This window comes from Rhinopithecus roxellana, chromosome 16 (assembly GCF_007565055.1).
Source record: "Rhinopithecus roxellana isolate Shanxi Qingling chromosome 16, ASM756505v1, whole genome shotgun sequence".
Lineage (NCBI taxonomy): Eukaryota > Metazoa > Chordata > Mammalia > Primates > Cercopithecidae > Rhinopithecus > Rhinopithecus roxellana.
The window spans coordinates 87441695-87469609 of NC_044564.1; the positions used below are offsets into that span (position 1 = coordinate 87441695).

The window sequence follows — 27915 nt, forward strand, 5'->3', positions numbered from 1 at the left end:
ATGTCAAGGGAGCCAAAATTGAGTAACTCCACTCTGAAGAGTATATTTACCCATTCTTAATCTCAGAATCCAAACTCTCCATCTCTTGTATATCTGTAATGTTATTCTTTGCCCCTCACCCCCAAATTATTTAAAATCTTGTTTTTGAGGTAGTTTAATATAAAGGTGATTATCTTTCATAGCATGGGAATTACACGGTGTATTTTAGTATTGTTATTAAGAATTTACATTAGGCCAGGCTCAGTGGCTCACGCCTGTAATCCCAGCACTTTGGGAGGCAGAGGCGGGCAGATCACGAGGTTAAGAATTCGAGATTAGCCTGGCCAGCGTGGTGAAACCCTGTCTAAACTAAAGATACAAAAAATTAGCTGGGCATGGTGGCACGTGCCTGTAATCCCAGCTACTTGGGAGGCTGGGGCAGGAGAATCACTTGAACCTGGGAGGCGGGGATTGCAGTGAGCCGAGATCAGGCCACTGCACTCCATCCAGCCTGGGCTACATACAGGGCGAGATTCCATCTCAAAACAAAACAAAAAATAATAATTTATATTAATACTGCTCTAAAAATGTTATATATAGATTAGAGTTTTCTGAAGAATAGTTTGTGTTGCTGGGTGAGTGAAGAAAAATAAGATCAAAGCACAAATATTTTATTTCAAACCAATATTTTTAATGAAAATTTCCCTGTTTTCTGATTTTACTTCTGTTGAATGCCAATAAGAAATACATAAAGAACTCTGGGCATTTATATAGAGCTTTCAGTTTCTGTCTGTTTAATTTGATGTTCTGCTTATTCTATTATACTATATGTGTTTCTCAGAGTTATCCAGTCCATATGTATTTGAAGAGACAATTTGGTGTAGAATTGTTAGTGTCCAGGCTCTTCCAAGCAAGATCTTCCAAAGGGATATCTCAAAAATTTTCCTTAGAGTTGAAGTGGCAATGTTATATAGCCTAACAATTTTCATACTATTAAAAGCTTATAATAGCTGATCATTAAAATGCAGGTTACAGATTTTATATAAACACTACACATTTTTACAGAGATTTTTAAATCAGGTTATAATAATTAAAAAAAAAAAAAAGCATTTGCTATAGCCCCAAACCAGCTCTTATGAGTAGCATCTATCAAGTTGGTAATGAACATTTACTGAAGGCTTTAAGAAATTAGTTTTAGGCCGGGCGCGGTGGCTCAAGCCTGTAATCCCAGCACTTTGGGAGGCCGAGACGGGCGGATCACGAGGTCAGGAGTTCGAGACCATCCTGGCTAACACGGTGAAACCCCGTCTCTACTAAAAATACGAAAAACTAGCCGGGCGAGGTGGCGGGCGCCTGTAGTCCCAGCTACTCGGGAGGCTGAGGCAGGAGAATGGCGTAAACCCGGGAGGCGGAGCTTGCAGTGAGCTGAGATCCGGCCACTGCACTCCAGCCTGGGCGACAGAGCGAGACTCCGTCTCAACAAAAAAAAAAAAAAAAAAAAAGAAATTAGTTTTAAACATAAAGACGGACTCTAAGATATGATAAGGTAATTTCAATAAGATTATATCAAATCATACTTCAAGATGATTAAAAATATTACAGTACTACCCAAGTTATTAAAGAATAAGAATAGTATAATGTACTCTTCACATTACTGTCTTTGTTAATTGTTTTTCTAACAGCAAATGAAAGAGCTCAAATTTTGCTAAGTCAAGCATTCCATTTACAGTACAGTTCTTTTTAAAATATGCTTGATAACAAAGTGTTAAATACTGAATGTCTTACTTTTTTGTTATGAAGAAAGGAATGGTCAAGCATGAGATTTATGTTAGATCATTTGTACACAAAAAGAAACTGCAGTAGATGCTTGTTTCTCTTAACCCTTATGTATCAATAGTTTGGCAAAATTCTGTTGAAATTTCTTGTCATAAAATGTCAGTGGACTTACCACTTGAGAATAGATATTTGCTTGTATATATAATACTACCATTATTAATAGAGTTCAAGTATTCCAAATGTAAGGATTTTTGAATCTTATATTAAATGGACATTACCAATTACTAATTATTACATTCCAAAGTTCCCAAGCTGAACACTCATTCTGCTCAAAACACAACGAAATGTTGCAGGTTGCATTTCCCAGTATTTCACCGGGTTGTTGAATAAACTTATTGCACTGTATAAAGATTTCTTCATCTTTGGCACTGTTGGACAGAAGTCATTTACTCCCACTCTTGCAATTGAATTAGAATGAAGGAAGATTATCTGTTGTAGTAGGAAAAAAGAAAGGATTAAAAATACCCAGTAAATGTAAACGGAAGATACTCTGTAGTCACCATTTGTTTGTGGGTTTATTCCTCTGTTTATTTTACATTGGCTTGAAAGTATTTCCAGGTAAAGTAGATGTACTCACTTATGCATGTTAAATACTCATTATAACAACTCAAACTCATGTGTTGTACACAAAAGTGTTGGGGAAGGACTCCTGCCAAGGCCCAGAGCATGCCCAGCTAATTTTTGCATTTTTAGTAGAGATGGGGTTTCATCATGTTGGCCAGACTGGTTTTGAACTTCTGACCTCAAGTGATCCGCCTGCCTTGGCCTCCCAAAACGCTGGGATTCCAGGCATGAGCCACTGTGCCTGGCTCTGCCTGGTCACATGGGTCACTGTCTCTGTCTCTCTCCAGATAGATCGATCGATCGATAGATACATACATACATACATACATACATGTTTACATATATATAATACATATATATTTTTTTAAATATACGTATTTATGTGTATATATATATATGGTTACTTCAGTGCCATATTTACAATAATGAATTTAAAACATTAGAAATGATCAGAAGAATGAAATTTAATGCTGCAAGAATTAGGCTCACAATATGATTGTGAAGAATTATTAGCTGGCATTTTCTGTGACCAAAGGAGAATTTTTGTAAGTTGTTTTATAGAAAGATCTATCAACATCTTAAATGCATAATTGTAATATAGCATCAGTAGTTGAAATCAAACTTATGTACACCAGTGGACAAGTCACAATTTTATAGGCCGTGTACATGTCTTTTCAAGTTAAATTCTTACTCAAAAAGTATGGTAAATAGAGGAACATTCCTTCATTCCCTTTAACAGCCTTTCTAATTCCTTCTTTGGCCTTTTTTGGTAACAGTGAGATTTCTGGGAAATAAAAGCAATCTACTTCACTGACAGCGTTTTGGTATGCTGAAGAGAAGCCTTTTGCTGGCCAAACTGGTATATCTTCCCTGGCTGTTGTTACCTCTAGATTCTGCCTTTATGTCTTAGTAAGACTGATACGAGCCCAATCATGAAAATTCTAGGCATTGCTAAAACATTTAAGTTTGGTGTTCAGTCCCCCAGCTGCTCAATATCAGTGCAAGGTATAGTTTACCATAGTACTGATCTCACTGGGGAATGAAAACCTGCTGGACATCAGTGTGTTTACTTTGTGGGCATTCACTGAAGTGTATGCTTATGACTTGTGTTCTTCTGTTTATGTTACAATTCTATTCATTTAATTAATGCTAGCAAGAGTATAGGTAGATTTAAGAAAGACCAGAAGCTGGAAGCAGAGTTGTGGAGCAAATTAAGCAGAAATGACATCAGGGAGAGGACAGACTCAATTTGTAGTCACTGGCTAAACAGACATCCAAATGCAGCATTTGGAAAAGTCAAAGCAAAAGTTGTCACCTTGAGCTTAGCACCTGCCTATATTACATTCATTTTGATGGTTTGTATCTCAAAGGAGTACAGTGAACGAAACTCATTTAAAGATACATTGGAAAGAAAGAAGAGGCAAAGTGGCTTGATGCCCAGTTTTGTTCTCAAGCTCCTTTGAAGATGAAAACTTTTGTTCTTGGGAAGATTTAAGTGTTTATTAGATTCTCCAAGAAATCTGTGACCCCTCCCAGCCAGTTAAGAGTTGTCAAATTGGAAGGAAAAGATTTCTAATAATGAATAACAACAAACGACAAAATGGGAACTCATGATGCTCCAGATGGTGACATTAAATTGGTTATATACTGTATTCTGGTTGGAATGTTTTAAAAAAACATATACATGTCTATCCTGGCACCACACTGAAAGCGAAAATACTGGGAGCCTAATCCTCTTGCTGTGCCTTGAGAAATGTTTCCAGATCAAAAGGACACGTGACCGTGCTCCATGTCCTCCTGACTAGTCCTGCCTCTGCAGAGCCACCCCTGCCCTAAAATCTGAAATTAACTGTGCCAGTGGCTTTGCCACAGTGTCCTCAGCAGTTTCAACAGGAGAAACCAAAAGATGGAAATGGAGCCTGAGCTTTCTTGCGACGCCGATGTAGAAACCATTCTCCTAAAGCTCTCCTACTTGTTAAAACACCTCATGCAACCTGGAGAGTCATTATGTTTGAATCACCCTTGCTGCTTACTTGGTCTTTGCTTGAGGTATGCTAAAGTGTGTTATAAAAACTAAAGGAAATACTGATACCTACTGAATACAAGTAGAATGTTTTACCTGGAGGTATTTCAACTCTGGTAATCCTGAAGGGATTTTTTTTAGTTTATTGTTTTCCAAATGTATTTCTCTCACACGTGGTATGTTAGCAAGACTCCCATTTTCGATATCTGTGATTTTGTTGTTTCCTAGGCCCAGCCTAAAAATGACATAAAATGCATCAAGTCTTACACAGATAGTTAGGTGTGATAGAGTTAGCTGAAAACACCACAAACTAGTTAGAATATAAGCCTGTCCTATTTATATATATGTTCAGACAAAGATATTTCACGACTTTATTTAATAACCTATTTTCAGTATGTAACAACCATCTCCCAGTTTTGTCAGAAAATTCTTTAACCTAAATTTAACAAAAGGGAAATTTGAAAAGTCATTTTCTTCTTTTCACTTGATTTGCCCCTATCAGCAGAGGTGGTAATAATGTTGGTTATTCTTTTTTTTTTTTTTTTTTTGAGACAGAGTCTCACTCTGTTGCCCGGGCTGGAGTGCAGTGGCACGATCTCGGCTCACTGCGAGCTCTACCTCCTGGGTTCAAATGATTCTCCTGCCTCAGCCTCCCGAGTAGCTGGGATTACAGGCACCCTCCACCATGCCTGACTAATTTTTGTTTTACCATGTTGGCCAGGCTGGTCTCGAACTCCTGACCTTGTGATCCACCCGCCTTGGCCTCCTAAAGTGCTGGGATTACAGGCGTGAGCCACCACACCCGGCCAGTGGTGGTTCTTTCTAGTTTTCCCTTCACACTCTTCAGTTCCAGCAGCAGCTGGCTAAACAGACAGTGATCTCTACCAGGGTCCCTGTGCACATTCTCCAGGAGGTATCATTCTAAGTTAAAATTTTGGGAATCTTTACCTTTGTAGTTCTTTGTATCGTTTAAAATCTTCAAGTTCCACTGTTGAAATTTTATTGTAATCTAAATGAAGCTCCAATAAAGTTGGTGGTAAGCCTAATAAGAAGAGAAAGATGTATGTTAAGTCAAGTATAACCAAGCCCCATTGACTATTTGTTTACTTTTCAAGTTTCAGATTATGGATTTAGGCAACTTTTTAGGTACTTGATCTTTTTTTTTTTTTTTGAGACCGAGTTTCACTCTTGTTGCCCAGGATGGAGTGCAGTGCTGCGATATCGGCTTACTGCAACCTCCATCTCCCAGGTTCAAGCAGTTCTTCTGCCTCAGCCTCCTGAGTAGCTGGGATTACAGGTACGCACCACCATAACTGGCTAATTTTTTGTATTTTTTGGTAGAGATGGGGTTTCACCATGTTGGCCAGGCTGGTTTCGAACCCCTGACCTCAGGTGATCCACCCGCCTCGGCCTCCCAAGGTGCTGGGATTACAGGCTAGAGCCACCACACCCAGCCTGATACCTAGTATTTATTAACTTCTTATTATGGTAAAATTGTAACCATTCATAAAAATAGAAACTAGTATTATGAACCACCATGCTCAGCTTCAGCAGTTATCTCCATTTTTCCTATCTTGTTTCATCTCCTCTATTAATTATTTATTGACTTGTTTATCTGTTTTTATTCTGCCACATTTCTTTTGCTGGAGTATTTAAAGTCAAATCTTATACATAATGTCATTTCATCTATAAATTCTTCAACTGGATGTCTGTAACTGATAAGGTCATCTTTTTTTTTTTTTTCTTTAACATAACCACCCTGTTAATATCACATCTAACAAAATTAATAAATTCTTTACTGTCATCTAATATAGTAAAGTTTCCCCAGTTGTCTCAAATATGTCATTTTATAGTTGATTTGTTCAAGTTAGGATTAAATGAAGTTTACAGAATACATTTGTTTCTTATCGTTCTTGAAATCTCTCTTAATGTACAACATACTCCCTCCTTTTTTCTCCCTCTTCTGTTGATTTATTTCTATATTATTAATTTGTTTGAGACACTCCTTTTGTGGATTTGACTGACAGCTTCCATGTAATATCATTTATCAGAATCCTTTAACTTCTTCCTGTGCCCCGGTAGTCAGATCCAGAGATGCATTCAGATAGAAGTAAATCAGCTTTTCACCTGAAGGTCTTAGCATTCATGCACGATTGTTGCCTAGATCCGTTCTCTCATTAGGAATTGGAAAACGGTGACTTCCTGATGTCATTCTTTATGGATTTATTAGTTGGAACTCTTCTCTAAAGAATTTTCTTTCATTAATTATTTGGTTGCTTTGTAAGATTATTTTTATAGAAAAGGCAGCAAAACTTGATTGTTTCAAGTAATGAATTCATGCAATGCCCGGAGGTGACCAGTTAAGGTTTTTTATATGTTTTTTTTTTTTAAAACACGATTATAAACATGGATTTTTACTCTATTTGATATGTTCGGGTCATTGCAGTATTTATTCTTCCTTTTCTTTTTTCTTTTTTTCTTTATTTATTTATTTATTTATTTTTTTTTTGTGGCAGGGTCTCACTCCGTCACCCAGACTGGAGTGTAGTAGCACAGTCTTGGCTCACTGCAGCCTCCGCCTCCCAGGTTCAACTGATTCTCTTGCCTCAGCCTCCCAAGTAGCTGGGACTACAGGCGTGCACCACCATACCCAGCTAATTTTTGCATTTTTAGTAGAGATGGGGTTTCATCATGTTGGCCAGACTGGTCTTGAACTCCTGATCTCAAGTGATCCGCCTGCCTTGGCCTCCCAAAATGCTGGGATTACAGGCATGAACCACTGTGCCTGGCTCTGTTCTTTCAGTTAGCAGTAGTTTTGTGTAAACTAAGTGTATCTGTAGTACCCCCGCACATGGCAGGTGCCCAGTGAATAATTATTCCTTCTCTTCTCACGGGGGCATATCCTGACCCCCACTCTCCCCAGATGAACTGAAGCTGGAATAAAAGGGACTGACCAGAAGATTCCATCAAACCTCATTTTGTTAGCCCTATATACAAAGTATTATTTGTTAACCCAAGTATCTGGTTAGCTAGCTGGAAAATGCTTTCCTTGTTTCAACTCTTGATGAAATATTTCCTTTCTATATTAGCAATAAAGACTGATGAAGATAATTGAAACATCCTTATGAGTAGCAACAATAGTCTTCATGACTGAATTTATTTTGATTACAGAATCTACTTTGAATTTTAAAATAAATAAATTAGGGAGCAGAAAAATAATTCTTCTAAACTGAGAAGGTTCTAATTTCTTAAATTGTGATTAATTGAGCTTAATTGTATTTATGGAATGATTATATGGACCCTCCAGTATGTAAATAAAGGTTCTGTCCTCAAAGACATTATATTCTAATTGAGCAGATCCATCATACATACAAAAATCACTGGAAAAATAGCTGATGCAATGTGCCAGCCTATTCTAGAATAGGTTGTACAAAGTCAGAAGGGAGAAATCTCTGGGAGAGGACTTGTAGAAGTTGAGGGAACTGTTGTGTCCCTTAGGAAATGAGGAAGGTAGGTAACCAGAGAGAAGAGTGAAGTGTAGCCTCTAGGGTAAACGAGCAGAGGTGTGAATTTGGCAGAAGCTCAGTAACTGCTGACAAATGTTAGCACGCTTTTGTACCGGAATTTCTATTCCCACCCTGTCTTCAAACAGGTCTCCCTTCTTCCCCACACAGTATCATTATGCAGTAGAACTTCCTGAACGAATAGGAAAGAAGACATTTTCTTCCTGTCCACGTGATAACTTCTTGGGTCTGGTGAGGACCCTCAGGATATCTACATCCTTTAATCTTGCCACAGAGGGTAATATTGACTGGATTATGCCATGCAGGCAGTCAGCTTTCACAGGTTAGTGAATTCTGAATGTCAAAGGGATTTGAAGGAATAGTTATTTAAGTTGAGAGATTTGATTCCAATTTAAATTTCTAAAGATTCCTTTTGGCTTTGAAAGAATCTTGAAAACTTCATGAGAAGTTAAACCTTTACTTTTAAGATACACTTTGAAATATAAAGAGAATTTTGCAGTGTAGAAAGTCTTCTGGTGTGAACATAAAGAATGGCCATGCCAGGAGATGCGGCCTGGAACAGCAGCAGCTCCCTCCTCCAGCCCTGTAGGCTGCCCTCCTCACGTCCCTCTACCTTCTTCTTTTCCTTGTCTTCACTCTCCTTTACTGGATGTCAGCTTCCAGCATATGAAAGGGATTTTATATGTTTAACTTATTGGATAGCATTTGCATTTTTTGTTTTTCTAAAATGGGAAGGTAAATGTAACATTGTTGGTTTCTTGTAGAAAAACATCCACCTCCTTTAAAGCTAGACTAAGATGGTTTTTTGGATTTCTATAGTTCTGAATTAAACTGTTGTGTTCCTGGATAGAAAAATTATCTTTCCTCTTTTACTTTAGATGATCTTTAGGTGACCTAAGTAAAAGGTCACCTCTTGATTAATAATAACAGCTTTACTATGTCTTTTAAATTATCTGTGTATGTTTGTTTTATTGATCTTCTGGGTCAGCTGAGTAGATTAGAGGGGGTCGTGATGAAGTTGCTGCTTTAACTCATGGATACTGAAAGACAGAGTTGTTGGAAAGTAAAAATATGTTGTTAATCATAGGGGTTATTTTTGACCCAGTTAGTCATCAAGCAAAGAGAGCGTGTGCCCTTGCTGGGAATAAGGAAAACAAGACTTTGAGCAAGAGTTCCAAGAAAGGCAGTCCTATGCAGCTAATCATCAGACAGGGAGCTTGGAAGTAACGGGTTAGAACACTGGTCATCTGGCAGACTTAAGGAGCATTCTACTTGAGGTGCTAGCATTGGGTCACACAAAGCCATGATAAAGAGCACAGTGCTCATCTTGGTAATGATTATGTCACAGGTGGTCACTTCCTATCTGCTAGATGTTGTCCCCAAACCTTTCTGTGTATTGGTCCATTAATCTTCACGGTATACCTGGGAAGAAGCTGGATGCCATTCCTGCCAGAGCTAGGGGCTGCCCAGTCTGGCCTCATAGGCTCCACCTCAAACTGTGGCTAAATGCCTGGGGACAGGGTCTCTTGCCCCATCTATCTTTCTCTGCTTTCTTCCGTATAGAATTCCCACCTCTAACAGGTACTTCACAGAATGGCAGGTATAAATGAGTAAATGTCAGGAAAGAGAAGGAAAATTAAAAGTTCATTGCTTCTTAGTGTTTATTCTTAGTGGAGTAAAAAAAAATTATGGCTTAATTCTGTCAGGAAAAAAAAGCACTACATATGGCATTTTATGTGTGTGTAGACTACATTGACCAGATTTACTGGTGCAAGGATTTCTAGTTATAGTGTATACTGCACAGTTTCCATTATTTGATTTAATCGTTACTGAAAGGTGACAACTTTAAAATACCGTATCTTAGATAAAGTAAATACAAACCTTTAGGAACTGAGGTCAGTTTTGCTTCTGCAATTCTGATATGGAACACCGTCACCCCTTCAAATGCCCCTGGCTCTATCCCATTATTATCAAGAGGGTTTGCACTCATTTCTGTCGGAGGAGAATGACATGACTTAGCACACATAGGTTGTATATAAAGGAAACTCACAGTGCAGAGAGACACATCCCAAGAATGAATATCCCAAGAAGCGTGACCTTCGTCCTTTAGGCTCATTCTCACTCAGTATATCTGCTTCTGTCTATCTACTGTCCTTTCTGTCAGCAACAGAAAAATACTGCGTTGTATTATGTAAACTGGAATATATGAGAAGTTCACTATTATTCACTTTGAATTACCAAATCAGTGACATTTTCACTCTCCTCCATACATGAGCACAATTAAGGTTTTGTTATTATAATAGTGCATCAAAAAAGATCATCCTTCATATAATCCAAAATGCTTTTATTTTTCTGTGTACATGTTTGTGTCTTAAACTTTTTAAAATTGTAAGTCAATTATAAATTATTGTTTTGTCAGCAGAAATATAACTTTGAAGAAATGCCAGTAAGTGAGGCCAGGCACTTGGTTGAATTAAATGAATAAATGAATTAGTATTATTGGTTATGAATTTTGAATGGATATTATAGGAGATGGCATGGTTATATGATGGGTGTTAGAAATCAGGTAGAGTTTTAAATATAAGACAAAAAATTCCTCACATCGATAATCTTAAAGCAGATAACCAAATGTTAGGTGCACATTCTAAATAATATCCGAACTAATTTTGTATATTATATTTGAGTAGCTTATACAATACATTAAAAATACTACCTTTAAATTAAATAAGAATAATTTATATTTTATTAATTAGGGTCTGGTCAGAAACAGAAACCACGCTAAGTCTTTCAAAGGAGGTTTTTTTTTTTTTGAGATGGAGTTTTGCTCTGTCACCCAGGCTGGAGTGCAGTGGCACAATCTCGGCTCACTGCAACCTCCGCCTCCTGGGTTCAAGCAATTCTCCTGCCTCAGCCTCCCGAGTAGCTGAGATTACAGGCGCCCATCATCATGCCTGGCTAATTTTTGTATTTTTAGTAGAGACGGGGTTTTACCATGTTGGCCACGCTAGTCTCAAACTCCTGACCTCAGGTGATCCGCCCGCCTTGGCCTCCCAAAGTGCTGGGATTACAGGCGTGAGCCACCAAGCCTGGCCTCAAAGGAGGTTCTTGAGGGAAAGAGAGACAGTATTACAAAGGTCATATTTTCTTTAAGTGCTAAAAATTTTGTTGGACATTTTAATTGATTTATAAATGGCTTATCTAGGCAAAGATTATTATATTCAAAAATTAATTTTGGAAATTATTCTTAAGAATGGCAATAAAGTGTTCTATATCTGTTTGTTATAATTTCAAGATGTCCCATTCATTTGAAAAACTTACCTAAAACATGTAAAGCATTCATTCCTTTGAATGTGTCCTTTTGTATTTTCTTAACTTTATTTTCATGAATTCTGAGTTCTGCTAATGATTTGGGAAGATTAAGTGGTATTTCACTTAGTTGATTGTGGGACAAATATAGCCTTCGCAACTTCTTTGTGGTTAGAAAGGCTTTTGGGTGAATCTTTGTTAGCTTGTTGTTGTTCAGGATCAGACCCTTGATCAAGCATAGAAAGTTACACAATATTAGGAAGTGGATTTGATTTACCAGTATTCTACAGTGATTAGCCAATCATGAAAATCAGTATAATTTATATCATTGGTGTACTAGATCACCCATGTAAAAAATTTCCCAGCCCAATCTAAGCTTTAAAAAAATTTTTACTAATGAGTTAGAAAAGTGCAGAGCTATAATAATTAATGTTGTGTCATTGGTTTGGATAGAAGTGCATCTTTTAAATCTTTGAATAGATAATACATTCATATGGTTAAGGCTTCAGCCTCTACTCAGCCTCCTATTTCCCTTCAGGGAAGTGACCAACAATACTATCTTTATCTTATCTTAAAATCTATTTACTCTGCAAAACTATGTTTAGTGCACACCAAATATACTTTTGCATGATTTTGTCTACTTTGAAAACCTCACTTCTTTCATATTTACTAATGTTTACCATTTCTGCCAGAACAGAGACCTGAAAGGAAAAATCTCCTACAAAGTACTCTCGGCATTCTGGCATATTTTACATATTGGGGAGATAGTAATGGATCCTGAGAAATGACTCAATCTCTTATCAGTTTTTTGGATATTTCTCAGGGCAGTAAGACAGCATCCTCCAGAGGGGGTCTAGTAACTCCAGAGAGTAAAAAGAGCTCATACCAGTGTGAGTGTGCTCTCTGCTACCAAGTCCTTTGCAACATGTTCAAGGGTGCATGGCTGCTTGGGTGACCAGCCATCTCAGTCTGCCCAGATCATGACATTATGGGATGTGGGGATTTCAGAACCAAAACTGGGAATGTCCTAGGCAAACTCTGGGACATGTTGGTAACACATCTGATAACGATTTGCATTGCAAAATGAACATAGCTCAGTTCTTTACTCATTGCCAGATTATTCAGAGAGAATTTTCTATGTTTACCAAGAATGATGACAGGTCACTGAGCGTCTTCAGGACCTTTCTGTCCCTCTTTACTAATCCAGGTCATCTGATTTTCTCAAGGAGCAGCTCTAGATTCATTCATTTTATGATTTTGTTCTCAAATTCATTTCACAAAAATCTCCCTTTGTTTCCAGACTGGTTTAATATGCCTCACTGGTATTACTCATATTGTTGTTGTTTTTCCATGGCAGAAATACACATTTTGGTTGCTCAGTAAACTCCTTTTATCTGCACGTTTCCTCATCTCACTCTTGGCCCTTTGTGCTTTCCTTTTCTCACCCTCCGGAAATTCCAGATAGATCACTATTGCTAAAAGTTTCACCAAGAAAGGGTAAGCCTAGGAGAAGAGGTGAAACTACATTTTGTTACCAACTGGTAAAATATCCTCATTTCTGAGTGTGTGATGCCAACTAAAAGTATCTTCTCTTTTCCTTTGGTTACACTGAAAAATGAGGCGAGGGGAATTTAACAACTTGGTGGATCATCAAGATGGTTTGTGAATCCTCTCTTGACTCCATGAGGTAAATTTAGCTGGAATTATTACTTTCCTTTTAGTGAAGAGGAAATGCATAAAGTGAAGAAAGGTGACTTGCCTATGCCACCCAACAAGTGAGGGTTAGAGAGACCCCACCACAAAGTGAACCTGTGCGTCAATGAGATCCAAGTCTAGTGCATTGGGCTTTTGTTAGTTTTTCCTGATTAAAACATGCAGTTGTTGGAACTGTGTAAAAGGAAGGAAAAGTAATACAAAACTGTGTAAGAGGTTTTGCGCAGGACTAGTAAGAGCCGCGCCACATGGTGGGCTGCCCTGCATGGTGAGCTAAGTGATCCAGTTAAACTGCACTCTCAGTGCCGACTTGGTGATCACAGAGCCTCCAATTCATCATTAACAAACAGTGTAAGGACAGAAGATGAGAAGAGCCTACCCATTCAGTAGTAGGACAGTGATTCATGCCACATGTGTCTGATAATGGCTGGAAGTGAGCTGGGAGGGCTGTGAGTGTGTTCAGTGATTTTGCTCTGACTGTATCATCCTTTGTGTAAGAACCTGAGTGCCAAATAAGCACCTAAAACATAACAGAGAATTTGTAGAATGTCTAAAATATAGTTTGAGTCTCCTAAAAGACATATATAAGGTGATATTATAATTATATGAATGTTTTGTAATTATATGGTATACCCACAATTCAAGTATAAAGCATTTTATTCTTCTTTTATACTTTTATATATATTTTTAAAGTACTTTAAAAAGTGATTTACATTCGTACACCCGGTCAGTCGGGTCAGTCTGCTAATAGTAGCTTGGCAGTAATACTACTTAACAGCTGGGGGCTTCCCCACCATTGCTCTATACCTGACATGCATTTCTCAAAGAAAATCAAGTAGGTCTAAGAAAGATCCTGATACCTTTTAGTTTCTCATTTCCTGGTGAATAACAAGAATACATATGGGCTAAGTCCCTGGAATGCTCCTAAAATGTAATAAAATAATGATATGACAGATTTAAAACTTTCATAGACACAGTATTAAATATGCCATTAGTTATTATTCTTGTGGTTATCTAAGCTGAAAAGGGGTTGAAGAAGTGGTAAACACATCAACAGGCTGTATTTCCAACTTCTGATGGTAGAATAATGGCCTTGCCATTCTCCCAAAGATTCTGTGGCCTAAAGTTAGTGGGTGGACTGGGTGAATCCTCAGTGGAATCCGTTGTGTCATTTCTGATTGTCTTAGTGTTTTAGTGAGACCTAACTTATAAATATACACCTTTCTAGTTGCTCTTTTATATTGATATGGAGCCTTACCAGATCTGAGCTGCCTACACACTTTGAAAGTGAAAAGAGCAGACAAGGTGCTGGCTACCTGACAGTGCAGTGTGAGAGCTGGATTTTGCAGGAAGGCTTGATGCGAGGATTGAGCATCCCTCAGTCTGCCTTAAGTATGATCAGCATACATGCCTCGATCCCAGGGTGACATGGAGGAAGGGATGGGCCAGAGGGTCCACTGCACTGACCCAGGGTGACGGAGGCTTGGTGACCCCTCATCTCTCAGCCACAGGAACAGAGCCAGGCCTGCATGGTAGCAAGGGGCTAGTATGGTTATGGTATTTTCTACCCTGTTCTCTTAGTTTTAGCTTACCTAGAGATGACAGACTTTAAATTTGCTTTCTCCAGCATAGCCTGAGAGTGTGGGGAAGTGGCCTGGAATAGCCAGGCCTGGCTTACCACCTCAGACGATACAGAACCAGAGCTCTTCCGCTAACACCACGCCGGAGTCAGCGAGGCTGGAGCTGTGCTGAAGGGAGGTGGTGATACTTCTACAGCTGTGGCAGGGGAAATGAGGCGCTCCTCCAAACCCAATTTCAGGCTAAGTCAGAAATTGTACTTGCTAAAATCTAGAAACTTCAAAATGGTTTTTTGGTTTATTTTTGTTTTCGAGACAGGGTCTTACTGTGTCACCCAGGCTGGAGTGCAGTGGCATAGTCACAGCTCACTGCAACCTCTACCTCCCAGTTAAGACTACATGCACCACCACCATGCCAACTAATTTTATATTTTTTAAAGAGGTGGAGTCTTGTTATGTTGCCCAGGCTGATCTCGAACTCTTGGGCTCAAGTGATCCACCCGCCTCAGCCTCCCAAAGTGCTGGGATTATAGGCATGAGCCACCACACCCAGCCCAAAATGTTAAACGTGGAAGTAGTAATCTTTTAAATCCTAGAATATTAAAATGATACTAGTATAGTACAGAAAAATTCTTTTCCTCTTTAAAGATCCAATAAAGAAGCCATACGTGTATGTATTAATCAATCAGATATATTCTGTGTGCTGCTGTTAGAGATTTGTGGTGTCTTCACACATTCGGTTAGAGACTTCTTACACTGTTTGCTAATGATTGCTGTAAGGAATTGTTTTCTTGTTCATTTTAATGTATAGTGACCGTTACTACCTGAATAGATTGTAAGCTTATTTGAGGACCATTAAGCTCAGCCCACTGCCTTTTACATGGCTATTATTTAATAAGCATCCATTGAATTAGACTATTAATTGAATGAAATCTGTAATTTTTAATTGACTAGAACCCTGTTGAATGCAGGGATTTTTGTCATTCTTTACATACAGAAAAGTAATACTTGTTTATGCTAACATAGTATAATTAATCATTATAGCAAAGATTATATAATTAATCATTATAGCAAAGAGTTTTCACTTAAATCTTTGAAAGTATGAGGATATATTCTTACGTAAAGCGAAGTGAGTCCTTTAAAATCATTTTCTTTGATTTCCTTAATTTTATTGTTTTGAAGATCAACCATTCGAGTATCAAATGGAATGTTGGCTGGGACTGAGGTCAAACCTTAGAAAGAAACAAACATATTATATAGTAGAGAATCATGCTGAAGATGAGATTACTAATATGGTAGAAACACATTTTTTTAAACCCATGATTGTCATCAAGTTACACATGACTTAACAGTCATAACAGATGACAAAAAAAACATTGTTTTGGGGGAAGACCTCAGGACCTTTTTGAGTAACTTACTAATTTTTACAAGGTGTCTAGATTGGTATAGCTGTCACCACTCATCCCCTCTAAGGTGGAATAAAAGGAGATAAATTGGAGCTTCCCTGGTGGCTGTGAGAAGGTGATCAAGCACTGAGGTGCATCTTCTGTTGATGTACCTTTGGCTGAGGAATATTAGCTTTCTTTGCAAATTTTCAGGCTGTTACAGTGCTAAATTGGAGCATATGGGTCTTGATAATTTTTCCTTCTTTTTTTTTTTTTTTTTTTTTTTTTGAGATGGAGTCCCACTCTGTTGCCCAGGTTGGAGTGCAGTGGTGTGATCTCGGCTCACTGCAACCTCCACCTCCCGGGTTTGAGCAGTTCTCCTGCCTCAGCCTCCTGAGTATCTGGGATTACAGGCGTGTGCTACCACCACAAAAATACAAATTTTTGTATTTTTAGTAGAGACGGGGTTTCACTATGTTGGTCAGGCTGGTCTCAGACTCCTGACCTCACAATCCGCCCGACTGGGCCTTCCAAAGTGCTGGGATTACAGTTGTGAGCCCCTGCACCCGGCCAGGTCTTAATCATTTTAAGAAGCCTTAGAAAGTTGTGTTTAGAAAATAGAAAAATTAGATTTTTTTCATGTATATTACCAAAAGCTTTGCCACCCATTTCCTTTAATTAATTCCTCTAATTAGTTGTAAATTGTTTGATTTCCACATGCTGATTCATACATAATTCTTTTTTTTTTTTTTTTTTCTTGGGACAGTCTTGCTCTGTAGCCCTGGCTGGAGTGCAGTGGCACCATCTTAACTCACTGCAACCTCCGCCTCCCGGATTCTAGTAATTCTCCTGTCTTAGCCTCCCGAGTAGCTTAGGATGTGTACCACCATGCCTGGCTAATTGTTGTATTTTTAGTAGACACAGCGTTTTGTCATGTTGGCTAGGCTAGTCTGGAACTCCTGGACTCAAGTTATCCTCCTGCCTTGGCCTGGATGTCAGTACACTTTTGATAGAACCGTCCTCACTCCTGAAGTATAGTCATTTAATAGCCAAAAATTGAAGAACTGAAAATCTAGTATTTGAATATCAACATTCTATCCTACAGCTCTGTGTACTTTTCCTTTCCATACTTTAAAATTGGCCAAGCGTGGTGGCTTACGCCTGTAGTCCCAGCACTTTGGGAGGCCAAGGTGGGTGGATCACTTGAGGTCAGGAGTTGTAAGACCAGCCTGACCAACATGGTGAAACCCCGTCTCTACTAAAAATACAAAAATTAGCTGGGCCTTGTTACACATGCCTGTAGTCCCAGCTACTCGGGAGGCTGAGGCAGGAGAATTGCTTAAACCCAGGAGGCAGAGGTTGCAGCGAGCCAAGATAGTGCCACTGCACTCCAACATGGGTGACAGAGGGAGACTCTGTCTCAAAAATAATAATAATAATAAAACAGGCCGGGCACCGTGGCTCACGCCTGTAATCCCAGCACTTTCGGAGGCCGAGGCAGGCGAATCACGAGGTCAGGAGATCAAGACCATCATGGCTAACACGGTGAAACCCCGTCTCTACTAAAAAATACAAAAAAATTAGCCGGGCGTGGTGGCAGGCATCTATAGTCCCAGCTACTCAGGAGGCTGAGGCAGGAGAATGGCGTGAACCTGGGAGGCGGAGCTAGCAGTGAGCCGAGATCGCGCCACTGCACTCCAGCCTGGGCGACAGCAAGACTCTGTCTCAAAAAAACAAAACAAAACAAACAAACAAACAAAATAATAATAATAATGAAATCAAATTGACACTCAAGAAATTTAACTCTGTGGGAAGAAGAAGGGGGTTAACTTGATGAATTAGCAAGGTAGCGGGGCAGTTCTGTTTGTTAGAATAGATTAATTTTGCCATTTTTATGAACACAGGAAATTATTTTGGTTTTAGAAAATGAAGTGGAAGTCTTATAGGAAACTGGAGGTTCTACAGAAGGGATCCTCCTGGTAACACAGATTTTGACAAACCTACTTCTGCCCTGCCCCTGATGAAACTGAAGTTCTGAAAAGAGTTTCATCTCCTGAGGGAGGAAGAGTGATAAGGGCCCAGACCCTCTTTATGGTCATGTTTTGGGGGAGGTAGGGTGGTTGCAGCAGCATGCTGATGGCATGTCTGACTGTCACAGATATCCTTAGGTGGATTTTGTTTACTAGAGTTTTTTCAAAGCTAAATGTTCGGAAGAGTGTGTGATGGGAACACCAGATTCCTGCCGTGAGGTAGGTTGGGCTTCTCAGGTCTTTGGTGACAAGTGTGTACTGGAGCAGTTTTATGCAGTGTCTCTTCCAGGGTCTAAATGTTGGAAGCATATGACTGCTCTGCCGTGGCACATATGGAGGCTAGCACGTGGGGGTGGTCTGCACTAAAGATAAATGTGTCCTTATTCGCCATCTTACCCAGAACCAACCCAGTTTACATCTAGTGGAGTCATAGCAGATACACATATTTTTATCTGGAATTTTGACTTACAAAGTGCTTTAACATGCACCCACTCTGCAGACTGATAGTAGGTAATGTTTTTTCTTGTCTGAGATGCAGTTTAGTACAATAGTACGTTCTTGTATTCCCTAACTAACCTCTTCTCGCACCCACCATCTGTCTCAGCTTCTGCATTTCTTGTTCCTGCTGCTCTTTCCACAGTCATTCTGCATGAACAAGTTTTCTCAAACAGTACTTGCATCTTAATCTCTTTCTCATGATAATTCCATAGGTAAAGCGTAAGACCCATTTCTTTCCTAGCCTATTTCATTAGACTTTACTAGTAAGTCTAGCTCATATTAGTCTCCCCTTTTTCTGAATGCTTTTTGTTTGCCTCTCATTTTGTCATATAATGACAAACTTCATTAAGGTCTCTAGAGTAGATTATTATAAGCTTTAACTCTTGCCATGAATGCTATGGCAGTAGGAAGCAAGTCTAATGCTTTTCAAGACATCTGCTCATACAGACTCATGAAGTGACCCTGATGGGCCGTCAGCCCCTGAGTGGGAGTTGTGTGCCAGACCTTGGCCTCCACAGTGGGGTCAGTCTCAGCTGTCCCCTCTTGGAAATAACTGAGGACAACAACTCTTGATATGCATTACCATCATGTCCCCTCCCTGAACAGGGCATGGGTGTGCTCTTGAGTGCTCCTTCATTAGAAGTATTAAAGAAAATACTCAGCAAAGAATTATAAATTTTAAAAAGACTTTATCCACTTTTTTCTTAGGCAGTTTTAAACCCAAATTGTTAAAAAGCAAATAAAGCATTATCTTTAAAAGGTGTAGATTAGAGATTTCACAAGCTTTTGTAACTCGTTTCATTGTTCTAGACACGCAGCTTATTTTGTTATCATGGAGTTTTACTCAAAAGTACAGTCTCAACCTGCTAACACCCTGAGATAGAGCTGCATGTGATGTCCATTCTCTCTGAAGGGAATTAAAATTAAATGCTTTGATTTAACTGGGGAAGAGAAGGAAATGTTCTATGTACAACATTCCCTTAGTTTTCCTCTGATTTTCTTAATTTTAAAAATAAGTTTGGGCCGGGCGCGGTGGCTCAAGCCTGTAATCCCAGCACTTTGGGAGGCCGAGACGGGCGGATCACGAGGTCAGGAGATCGAGACCATCCTGGCTAACATGGTGAAACCCCGTCTCTACTAAAAAAATACAAAAAAAACTAGCCGGGCGAGGTGGCGGGCGCCTGTAGTCCCAGCTACTCGGGAGGCTGAGGCAGGAGAATGGCGTGAACCCGGGAGGCGGAGCTTGCAGTGAGCTGAGATCCGGCCACTGCACTCCAGCCTGGGCGACAGAGCGAGACTCCGTCTCAAAAAAAAAAAAAAAAAAAAAAAAAAAAAGTTTGGATGTACTTTGGGGTTTGCTGTACTTTCCACCTGAAAACTTAAATGAAAAAAATCTTGTACAATCAGTGAGATTATTTTTGAAATTTCCATGAAGACTTTTTCCATCCTTCAGATTGTCAGAATAGCATTATTATTCTTCAAAACAAAATTGGCTTATATTCTTACCTAAATCTGAGCAGTGTACAACTCGTGAATAGCACTGACATCCAAATGGACACATTGGAAACAGATCAAATGGGAAAAAAGGGATTCTTGGCTCTCTTGTTGGAAAAAGAGAGTTGTCCTCCTCCTCCTCATCATCATCATTATCTGTGTCTTCCATATCCTTCAGCATCATATTCTTCAATGCCATGTGTGAAGGGCTAAAGAAGGGTTTGGCAGAGCACAAACCCAGGAATAATAGGAGCACATACTCCTTCATGGTGTCTTAGTGTAGATCGGTCTAGGACTAAACAGAAATTGGATATTAAGTTTAAATGGATATAATTCCCGCATATATACATTACTCAGTTCCGGCAAGAGTGCAATGAAATGACATTTTGTCCATTGCTTAGCTAATGTGAGTAAATTTATACAGATTTTTGGAAGACAATTCAGCAATGTGCATTGGGAACTCTAAAAATATCTCTGTTTTTCAGATAGTAATTTTACTTTTTGGAATGTAGTCTCAGGAAACATTTCTAAAGTGCACAAAGATGTTCATCACAGAAGTATAATAGCAGAAATATTTGAGACAATTACAATAGTTAAAGGGGAATAGTAAAATAAAAGAGTATATTTATTCCATGAAATATTTTGGAACCCACAAAATGCTTGCAAAGACATTTTAAAATATGGGATATTATCTTTTGTGAAATAAAAAAAAGCAAATATAAAAAATCCATAAACTGTATACTTACAAACACTCAGAAACAAACAAAAACAAACCTGGCAGGAATATGCCTGATTGATGATAAACTCTGGTTACTAGAACCGTAGATGACTTGTGTTTTCCTTTCTCCTTTAACTTTCATAATGAGCAATGAGTATTACCTTTACAATGAAAAAGCTAATAAACATTTTAAAAACAGAAACAGATTATCTTACCTAACTCTGTATTCTCCAAATCTTTCTATTGCCTTAATGTATTCAGTGTCCCTGAAGGAGGAATGTCTTCATTGTCTCCTTAGACAACATCTGGAATTTTTCCTTAACTGATTTCTCTCCACCTTTCCCAACCTCACTCTCATAGTTGGTCACTTTTTCCACAATTGGTATGTTTTTCCTTCTAATCTGTTCCATTGTCTAGCATTTGATCCAAACTGTCTGATGTCCAGACTGTTCTTTCTTACTCATCTTTCCACTGAGTTCTGTTTGTTTGTTTGTTTGTTTTGTTTTTGGGGGGCCAGGTTGTTTTCAGCTGCATTTTTAAAATGCACACGAAACAGAACTATACAAACGAGAACCTTCAGAGCATCGATTTATTGCCATATTTACATATCATAATTTTTAAATGGTCATCTGTGAAATGTGTATATTCTCATAATTTTTAAATTGTCATCTGTGAAATGTGTATATTCTTCAAAAATTTCAAAAATTAAAAACATGAAATTATTCAAAATAGATGCATCCTAGAGATACTCGCTGGTGAAACTGAGTCCTGGCAAGAGGGCATCCACTCACCATCACAGCAGAGGGCTCCGCAGACCCTAACAGTCCACCAGGCTACGGTCACCTAAATCGTCCCCCAGGCCTGCCATTGCCCGCCATTGTCCAAGTGCCAGAGAGCAGCTGAGCTCCAAAAGACACATAATCAGCCGGGATTGGCCCAGCCTCAGGAAGACCTACCCCTCCAAATCCCAACTGGTTACAATTTCCCAGAACCAAAAAATCAGCTTCAGCATCTCTCCACGGGCCTGCTTTTTCCTGGATTTAAAAATCAAGAATGAATTCATTAACTTAATTAATATCTTCATTTATATGTGGTATGTCTTTTTTAATCACCAGACAAGGGCTAGAATGTCCTACTGTCATTAGTTATTAACCTGATGATTACTTAATTCCTCATATGCTCCAAAAATATAAGTGGTGGCATGAACATTTGCCCACTGGGTAGCTGGATGGCACTGGTCAGGTATGTGTGATATTCCTGTGATAATCCACACTAATGCTAGGAAAGAGATTACGGGACAGATCTGAGAATGGCAAGAGTTTTTTATATTTTAATAATCCTCTCCTGATTCCCATTTCAAAACTAGCCCTAGCCTCCCATCTGTACACTGCTTTGTGGAGGTGTCAATTCAGATGTTATTCTAGACTCATCCCTCATAGGAAATGAGGTGTAAAGAGCTTAAGTGACTTGCCCAAAGTCACCTACCAAATATAAATGGAGCCAGAGCTAGGGCTCATGTGTCCCAACTCCCTGTTCTGTGCTGCCTTCTGCTCCAGCTCATGTGGGGGGACTCAGTTATTTTATCCAGAAATCTCGTGGCTTCATGAGCATACTCTGTCATTTCTTGTTATCTAACCAGTATACAAATTCCTGTCCTGTATACATCTGTACATAAAGAAGCACCTGTGTAGCTTGGACTGGAAGGTAGAGAATAGAATGATTGTGAGGTCAGATTTGTGCAGTACAGGGTGAGAGATTGTGCCGGCAACACAGGGTCCAGTGGCTTCTGTTGGAGAGCCCCAGGTGGAAATCACCAACTGTGGCTGACCACTGTTCTGTAGCAGGTGTGGGGTGTCCCTGCTGGCAGGCAGGTTGATGTTTCGTATTCCAGTCATCCTGGGAATCCTGTATGGGGTCCTGGTAAAGGTTACTGGGGGCTTCCTTTTCAATATCACTTTGTCCCTGGCACATTGTCTCTGTGCCTTGGCTGGCTGTCTAACTTTGACTCATTATGTGTTTTGACTTAAGGCTGTTGGGTGGCTCCTGACTCCTTAAGGTTTAGTGCCCAGCTTTGCCTCAACCTTCAAAATACTCATTCCCTAGAAAAGTCAGCTCTTGGTCCTTAGCTAAATCAAAGTTGGCCCCTGATTCCAGTTTATTCTGTAACATTCTTGCATTACAGCTCTGTCTTCTAGGTGCACAGCTGCCCTTGACCTTGTCTGACCTTGGCAACAAGAAGCTATAGAATTATAATGTCATTTGAGGTCCTGTTTCTGGCTTTCTTTGAGGTTGCTGGAGTTATTCAGTGGGCATTTGCCAAGCACCCACTGTACCCCAGGCAGTGTCACTTGTCAGAATTCTGAATCTCTTAAAGTAGAGCACACCTTCCTCCCCATCCTCTTCTCTCCCTCACTTCCCTACTCAGAAATAAAAAACCCACAACTCCTGATCAACTACTGTCAGGTAAATATGAGATCGTAAAGTTAACACTTGAATGTCAGGTGCATTAATAGAAAAACTAAAAAATAAAATGCCTAGATTAGTAAATAGACAATGTAAACCTTATATACTGTGACTTATGGGGTAGGAATAGGGGTGTGGGGCTTTAACGTTAGATGTGTGGGACCCAGAGCTTTGAAAGTAAAATTCTTCACCATGTCTGTCTATGCATAACCCTCAGTTTACTGTTTGAGACCAATAGAACTAAAGACATTTATAAAAACATATATTCACATGAAAAAAAGATTGAAATAGAATATACAAACCTGGCAAGAGGGATAATGGGATTATAAGCAAAGCATTTTTTTCTTCTCATGCATAGTTTTTTAATTATGTTGCTTTTAAAATATTTTAAATGTCAGTCTGCCAACAGAATTTTCTTTGCTTTATTACTACATATACTGCTGTCTTTTCCTACCACTTTTGGTAGGAGTTGGTATAATCAAAGGTTTCCCATACACACTATTCTCACCTATCTCTAGCCAAAAGTCAAACAATAGCACCTACTTGGGAAATTGTTTTGGGGTTCACAGTTTCTTGAGGCTTAATCATTTTTGTTCTGGTCAATGGGAAATGAAGATTTTGATAAGGTTATTTTTTAAGTTGGTTGATCTGTTTTGTTTGTTTTTTGGGGTTTTTGTTTGTTTGTTTGAGATGGAGTCATTCTATCGCCCAGGCTGGAATACAGTTGCACCATCTTGGCTCACTGCAACCTCCACATCCCAGGTTCAAGTGATCCTCCCACCTCAGCCTTCCAAGTAGCTGGGATAACAGGCATGTGCCATCATGCCCGACTAATTTTTTGTATTTTTGTAGAGACGGGGTTTCACCATGTTGGCCAGGCAGGTCTTAAACTCCTGACCTTAAGTGATCCAACCATCTTGGCCTCCCAAGTGCCACTGTGTGAGCCACTGCACCCAGCCTGATTGTTTTAGTTTAAGTGTTTTCCCATAGAATCTTTGAACTATATGGACTTCACGTTCCCAGTCTGGACCAGAAAACCCTATTTAACAGATAATATATCCAAAATGCAGAAACCAAAAACTATGGAACTTAAAAAAAAAAAAAAGTAAAACACCAGGAATCTGTTAGAGATCCAAAGTGGGGTGCCAAGAACACATCGTGGTGTTCCTTGTGGCCTGGCATTGGGAGCAAGGACTGGCCTCGGCTCCTTTGCACACCACATAATGGTTTCCCAGATGCCTTCAGCCTCGTGCCACCGTCAAAAGAGGCTTGCACAGTTGCCTGAGTTGAGGTTCAGGATGAGGAACGGAATCACGTGTGAGGAGCAGAACTGACAGTTGAGAGGAGAAGGAGAAGGTACACAGGGCAGGGAAGGCAGGGAGTGGAACAGTAGTGGGCCTGCTTTTTTCCACATCCCCGCCTCAGGGCTGCTGACCAGCCCCCTAGTGGCATCAGGAGAAGCATTGTCTCTCCTCTTTTCTTAGACTGATAAGTTACTGCCTTTAATCAAAACTGAGGTAAAATGAAAATATGAAATGGAGACTTCTGCCTGCAAGTTTTAGGCAGTAGCATTATCTGTAGTTGTTGGGAAGCATTTCAGTTGCTGAGCTGTGGAGGCAGCCACTTTTATATAGCAGTTGGGCCCTTTCCTGGAGAGTAAGAGATGGAGACCTTTGAAACAGGAGTTCTTCCTGGTGGTGAAGGTTCCAGAACATTTGGAACAGGGAGCATATCCACGCTGCTTGAATAACTCCAGGGAGAGGACACTGCCTCAAGGCAGCCTCTTGCACAGTTGCCCATCCATGGCTGTTAGGAAAGATTGTATATGGAAACTCAAAAATGCCTTCTGGAAAATTCATTTCTCTCTGCTAGTTCTGTCTTCTGTTAGCCTTATACAATTAATCTAATCTTTTGCATTCTTTTATCCTGGTTGCTTGCAAAGAAAAAAGGCCAACCTTGATTCCATGAGGAATTTGTTATTTACACTTTTTACCTGAGTCTCTTGCTGCGTCTCTTCCACCACTTTGTTAATAAGTACAAGTTAAGGATAGGTCCTAAACCTCCCCCAGTTCAGTGTGCAACTGTTTACCAATAGGAAAATAATGGAATGTCTAGGAGGGAAAACTAGATAGCAGTATTTTTTCTTATTATACAGAAGGAATGTAGAGAATATTATATGTTATTTAAAATGATATGACTTTTGCTTGTTTTGAGTTTATGAATGAGGTATAACCTCTGTTTTATTAGTTTTGGCAGTGTTCAGATTATTCTATTTTTAAAACCTTTAAAAATATTAAATCTTCTCAGGAATACTCAATATTTCCCTGATTTAGACCAGTTTTGCCAGTGTTTTCCACTCATGGAAAGCTTTGGATTTTGGTTTCAAGTCTCTCTTAATCAGAATACTATTTGGAGTATTCTTCCAGTGCTACCGCTGTTACTAATAAATCATAGCAGCCTAGAGCTAAGAGAGGCCTTTGAGACCTTCCCCCCACGGTCGTCTTTTACTGAGAAAAAGCTGAGGCAGTGAGTGTCCAGAACTGGCTGGAGGTGGTGGAGCTGAGGGCTGGCCTCCTCACTGCTTGTTGGTTGTGCTTTCCACTAGACTGCATGTCCTTCTAAATGGATTTTAATCTCATAGTTACTTCCAGACAGTAAACAGACTTTCCTCTGGAAAAGCCTAGTTAAGGAGGTTTGGCCAAGGTCTTAAAAGAGTTCATAACATATGGACTGGAAATATAGCTTAAGAAACACATAAGCTTTCTTTTTTCCATTTAACTGGTCTACAAACTTAGAATGGAAAGTTTGTCTAAGTGAAATGGTATTTCCTCTCAGACACTATTATTAGGTAAATAAGTCACTGTGCTTTTAAATCCCATGTTTAAAGGCCCGCTTGGCAACTTTTTCCCTTGCTTTAAACATGCCTATCAGTTCACAGGTACCAGTAGCAGATTTCAGTATATAAATGTAATGTAACGTACTCCATCTATTTCACAGAAGGAATCCAAACCAAATTCAGATATAATCAGGGCACAGCCTTGTAAGCTAACAAATGAGTTAGAAGCCCAAGCATGCATTTGGAAACTTATTCACAGCACCATTTGTTCATGGATACTGATAAAGGTAGCACTTTCCTTAAAGAGTAGTTAATTTTACCTTAGAAGTATAACTAGCATTCTGACGAAGCATTCTGGCTGTTTTTCCTTTTATACTAATTTTTCCCTTCACTAATTTTTCCATATGTCTAGCAACCATGCTACTGTCTTAAAAAACAAAATCTCCTCCTTCTCCATTTTTATATTTCCCACAGTGCTTCAAGACTTGTACTTGTAAAGTTAATCGTTTTTGTCTCAAACCTCAGATCAGTTATCAGAATATTTGTTTTTAATTGAGTAGTTGTAACAGAAGACTATATATCCTCTGTTCTTTCCACTACTACACTATACTCCTTAATGCCAAAAAACAAACTAAAAACATCAGGATCCTTTTATGTGTGTGGGCTTGTGCTTGATTTTTCTTTCTTTTTTTCTTTCTTTCTTTTAACAACTTCATTCTTGGATTTAAACAACTTCATTTTTAGGGAAATATAACCCCCTCAGGTTCTTTATGACTCAGTCCCTACACCATGTTGCCACTGTTTCTTGGGTGCCACACCTTTGAATAGATTAACATGAAAGAATGCTGTGCACTATTTTGGTTACTAGGGAGTAGAATATTGAATACATTGCTTAAATTTTTTAATCTAAAATTTAATCAGAAATTTACTTTGAGAGTGGACAAAGGAAATCTTTGAAAGTGTTAAATTCTGACTGTATACATGCTGTGAAAATTTCCTAATCTTTCATATTGAATATAGTGCTAGCTAAACTATTGCTAATAAGTATTCTTTCTTGGAATTGTATAGATTTCCATTTAAACTTTTCAGTGCCATTTCATTACAATAAGGAAGACATTTATCAAGGAAAAATATGAATATTCAAATGTATAAGTAAAAATGACATTTCAGTAATTCACACATTTTAAATACACATTAGAAAATATCTTAAATATTGAAAAATATATTTACTGTTTCATTTAATATAGCTGTGATATCCCCAAACTTCATGATCATTATTGTAGCAAGGTTATTTTCCTAGATAAACACACAAGATGTTTATTTAAATGACTTTTAAAATCAATCATGTTAACATTTATGATAAAGCATAATGACAGGTTTTCACTTAGCTGAAAAAAAAGTCACATAATTATATTTAAAATAAATTCATTATAGATAAGACATAAAACTAGAATAATTGTAGGTACAAATTTAGGTTTGTATTTAAATGCTGATTTTTAAGAAATTATAGAGATAAGCTTTGGACTTTATCATATGATTTATAAGCATTTATTAGTAACATTAATGTCTCCTTAGTACTGACTATAAAGTATACATTGGTACATGTAAGATAGACATGAAACATACCTGTCAGAAGAGAGTAGTCCTCCTAAAAGTAGAAGTTATCCTCCATGTACTACTTATCTATAATGTAAATGTTCTCAGACACTGTGTAAGATGAGGAGGTATTACATTTAAAAGAAAAAAAACACCCTTCAACACAGTCCTGGTGTGGCTGCACCCTGGGTGATACTGGAATAAACTGCTCCCACAGATTAGTCCATGTTAGTACTGAGGAGCAAGATTAAAACTTGTTACTGCTCATGTGTTTTCCATCACTGTTTGTATCGTAGCCAAGACTTCTAGCTAAACTCTAGACGTCTACTGGAAGATTCTGAAGAAAAAAAAAAAAGTTTAATAATGCATGGCA

General features: G+C 38.8%; 2 protein-coding genes across 4 annotated transcripts in view; one reads left to right on the top strand and one right to left on the bottom strand.

Moving 5' to 3' along the window:
• Positions 1-27915, top strand: part of CENPP (centromere protein P) — a 280354-nt gene that overhangs the window by 127493 nt on the left and 124946 nt on the right. The gene's annotated exons all lie outside the window — the stretch shown is intronic.
• On the bottom strand, positions 1419-27834 carry ASPN (asporin). The gene is made up of 8 exons (XM_010375106.2): positions 27573-27834; positions 19942-20224; positions 15642-15754; positions 11245-11458; positions 9808-9918; positions 5351-5444; positions 4499-4637; positions 1419-2244 (listed from the first exon to the last, which is right to left on the bottom strand). Exons 2-8 carry the CDS (start codon positions 20195-20197, stop codon positions 2047-2049), a joined length of 1125 nt encoding a protein of 374 aa, XP_010373408.1. The 5' UTR covers positions 20198-20224; positions 27573-27834; the 3' UTR covers positions 1419-2046.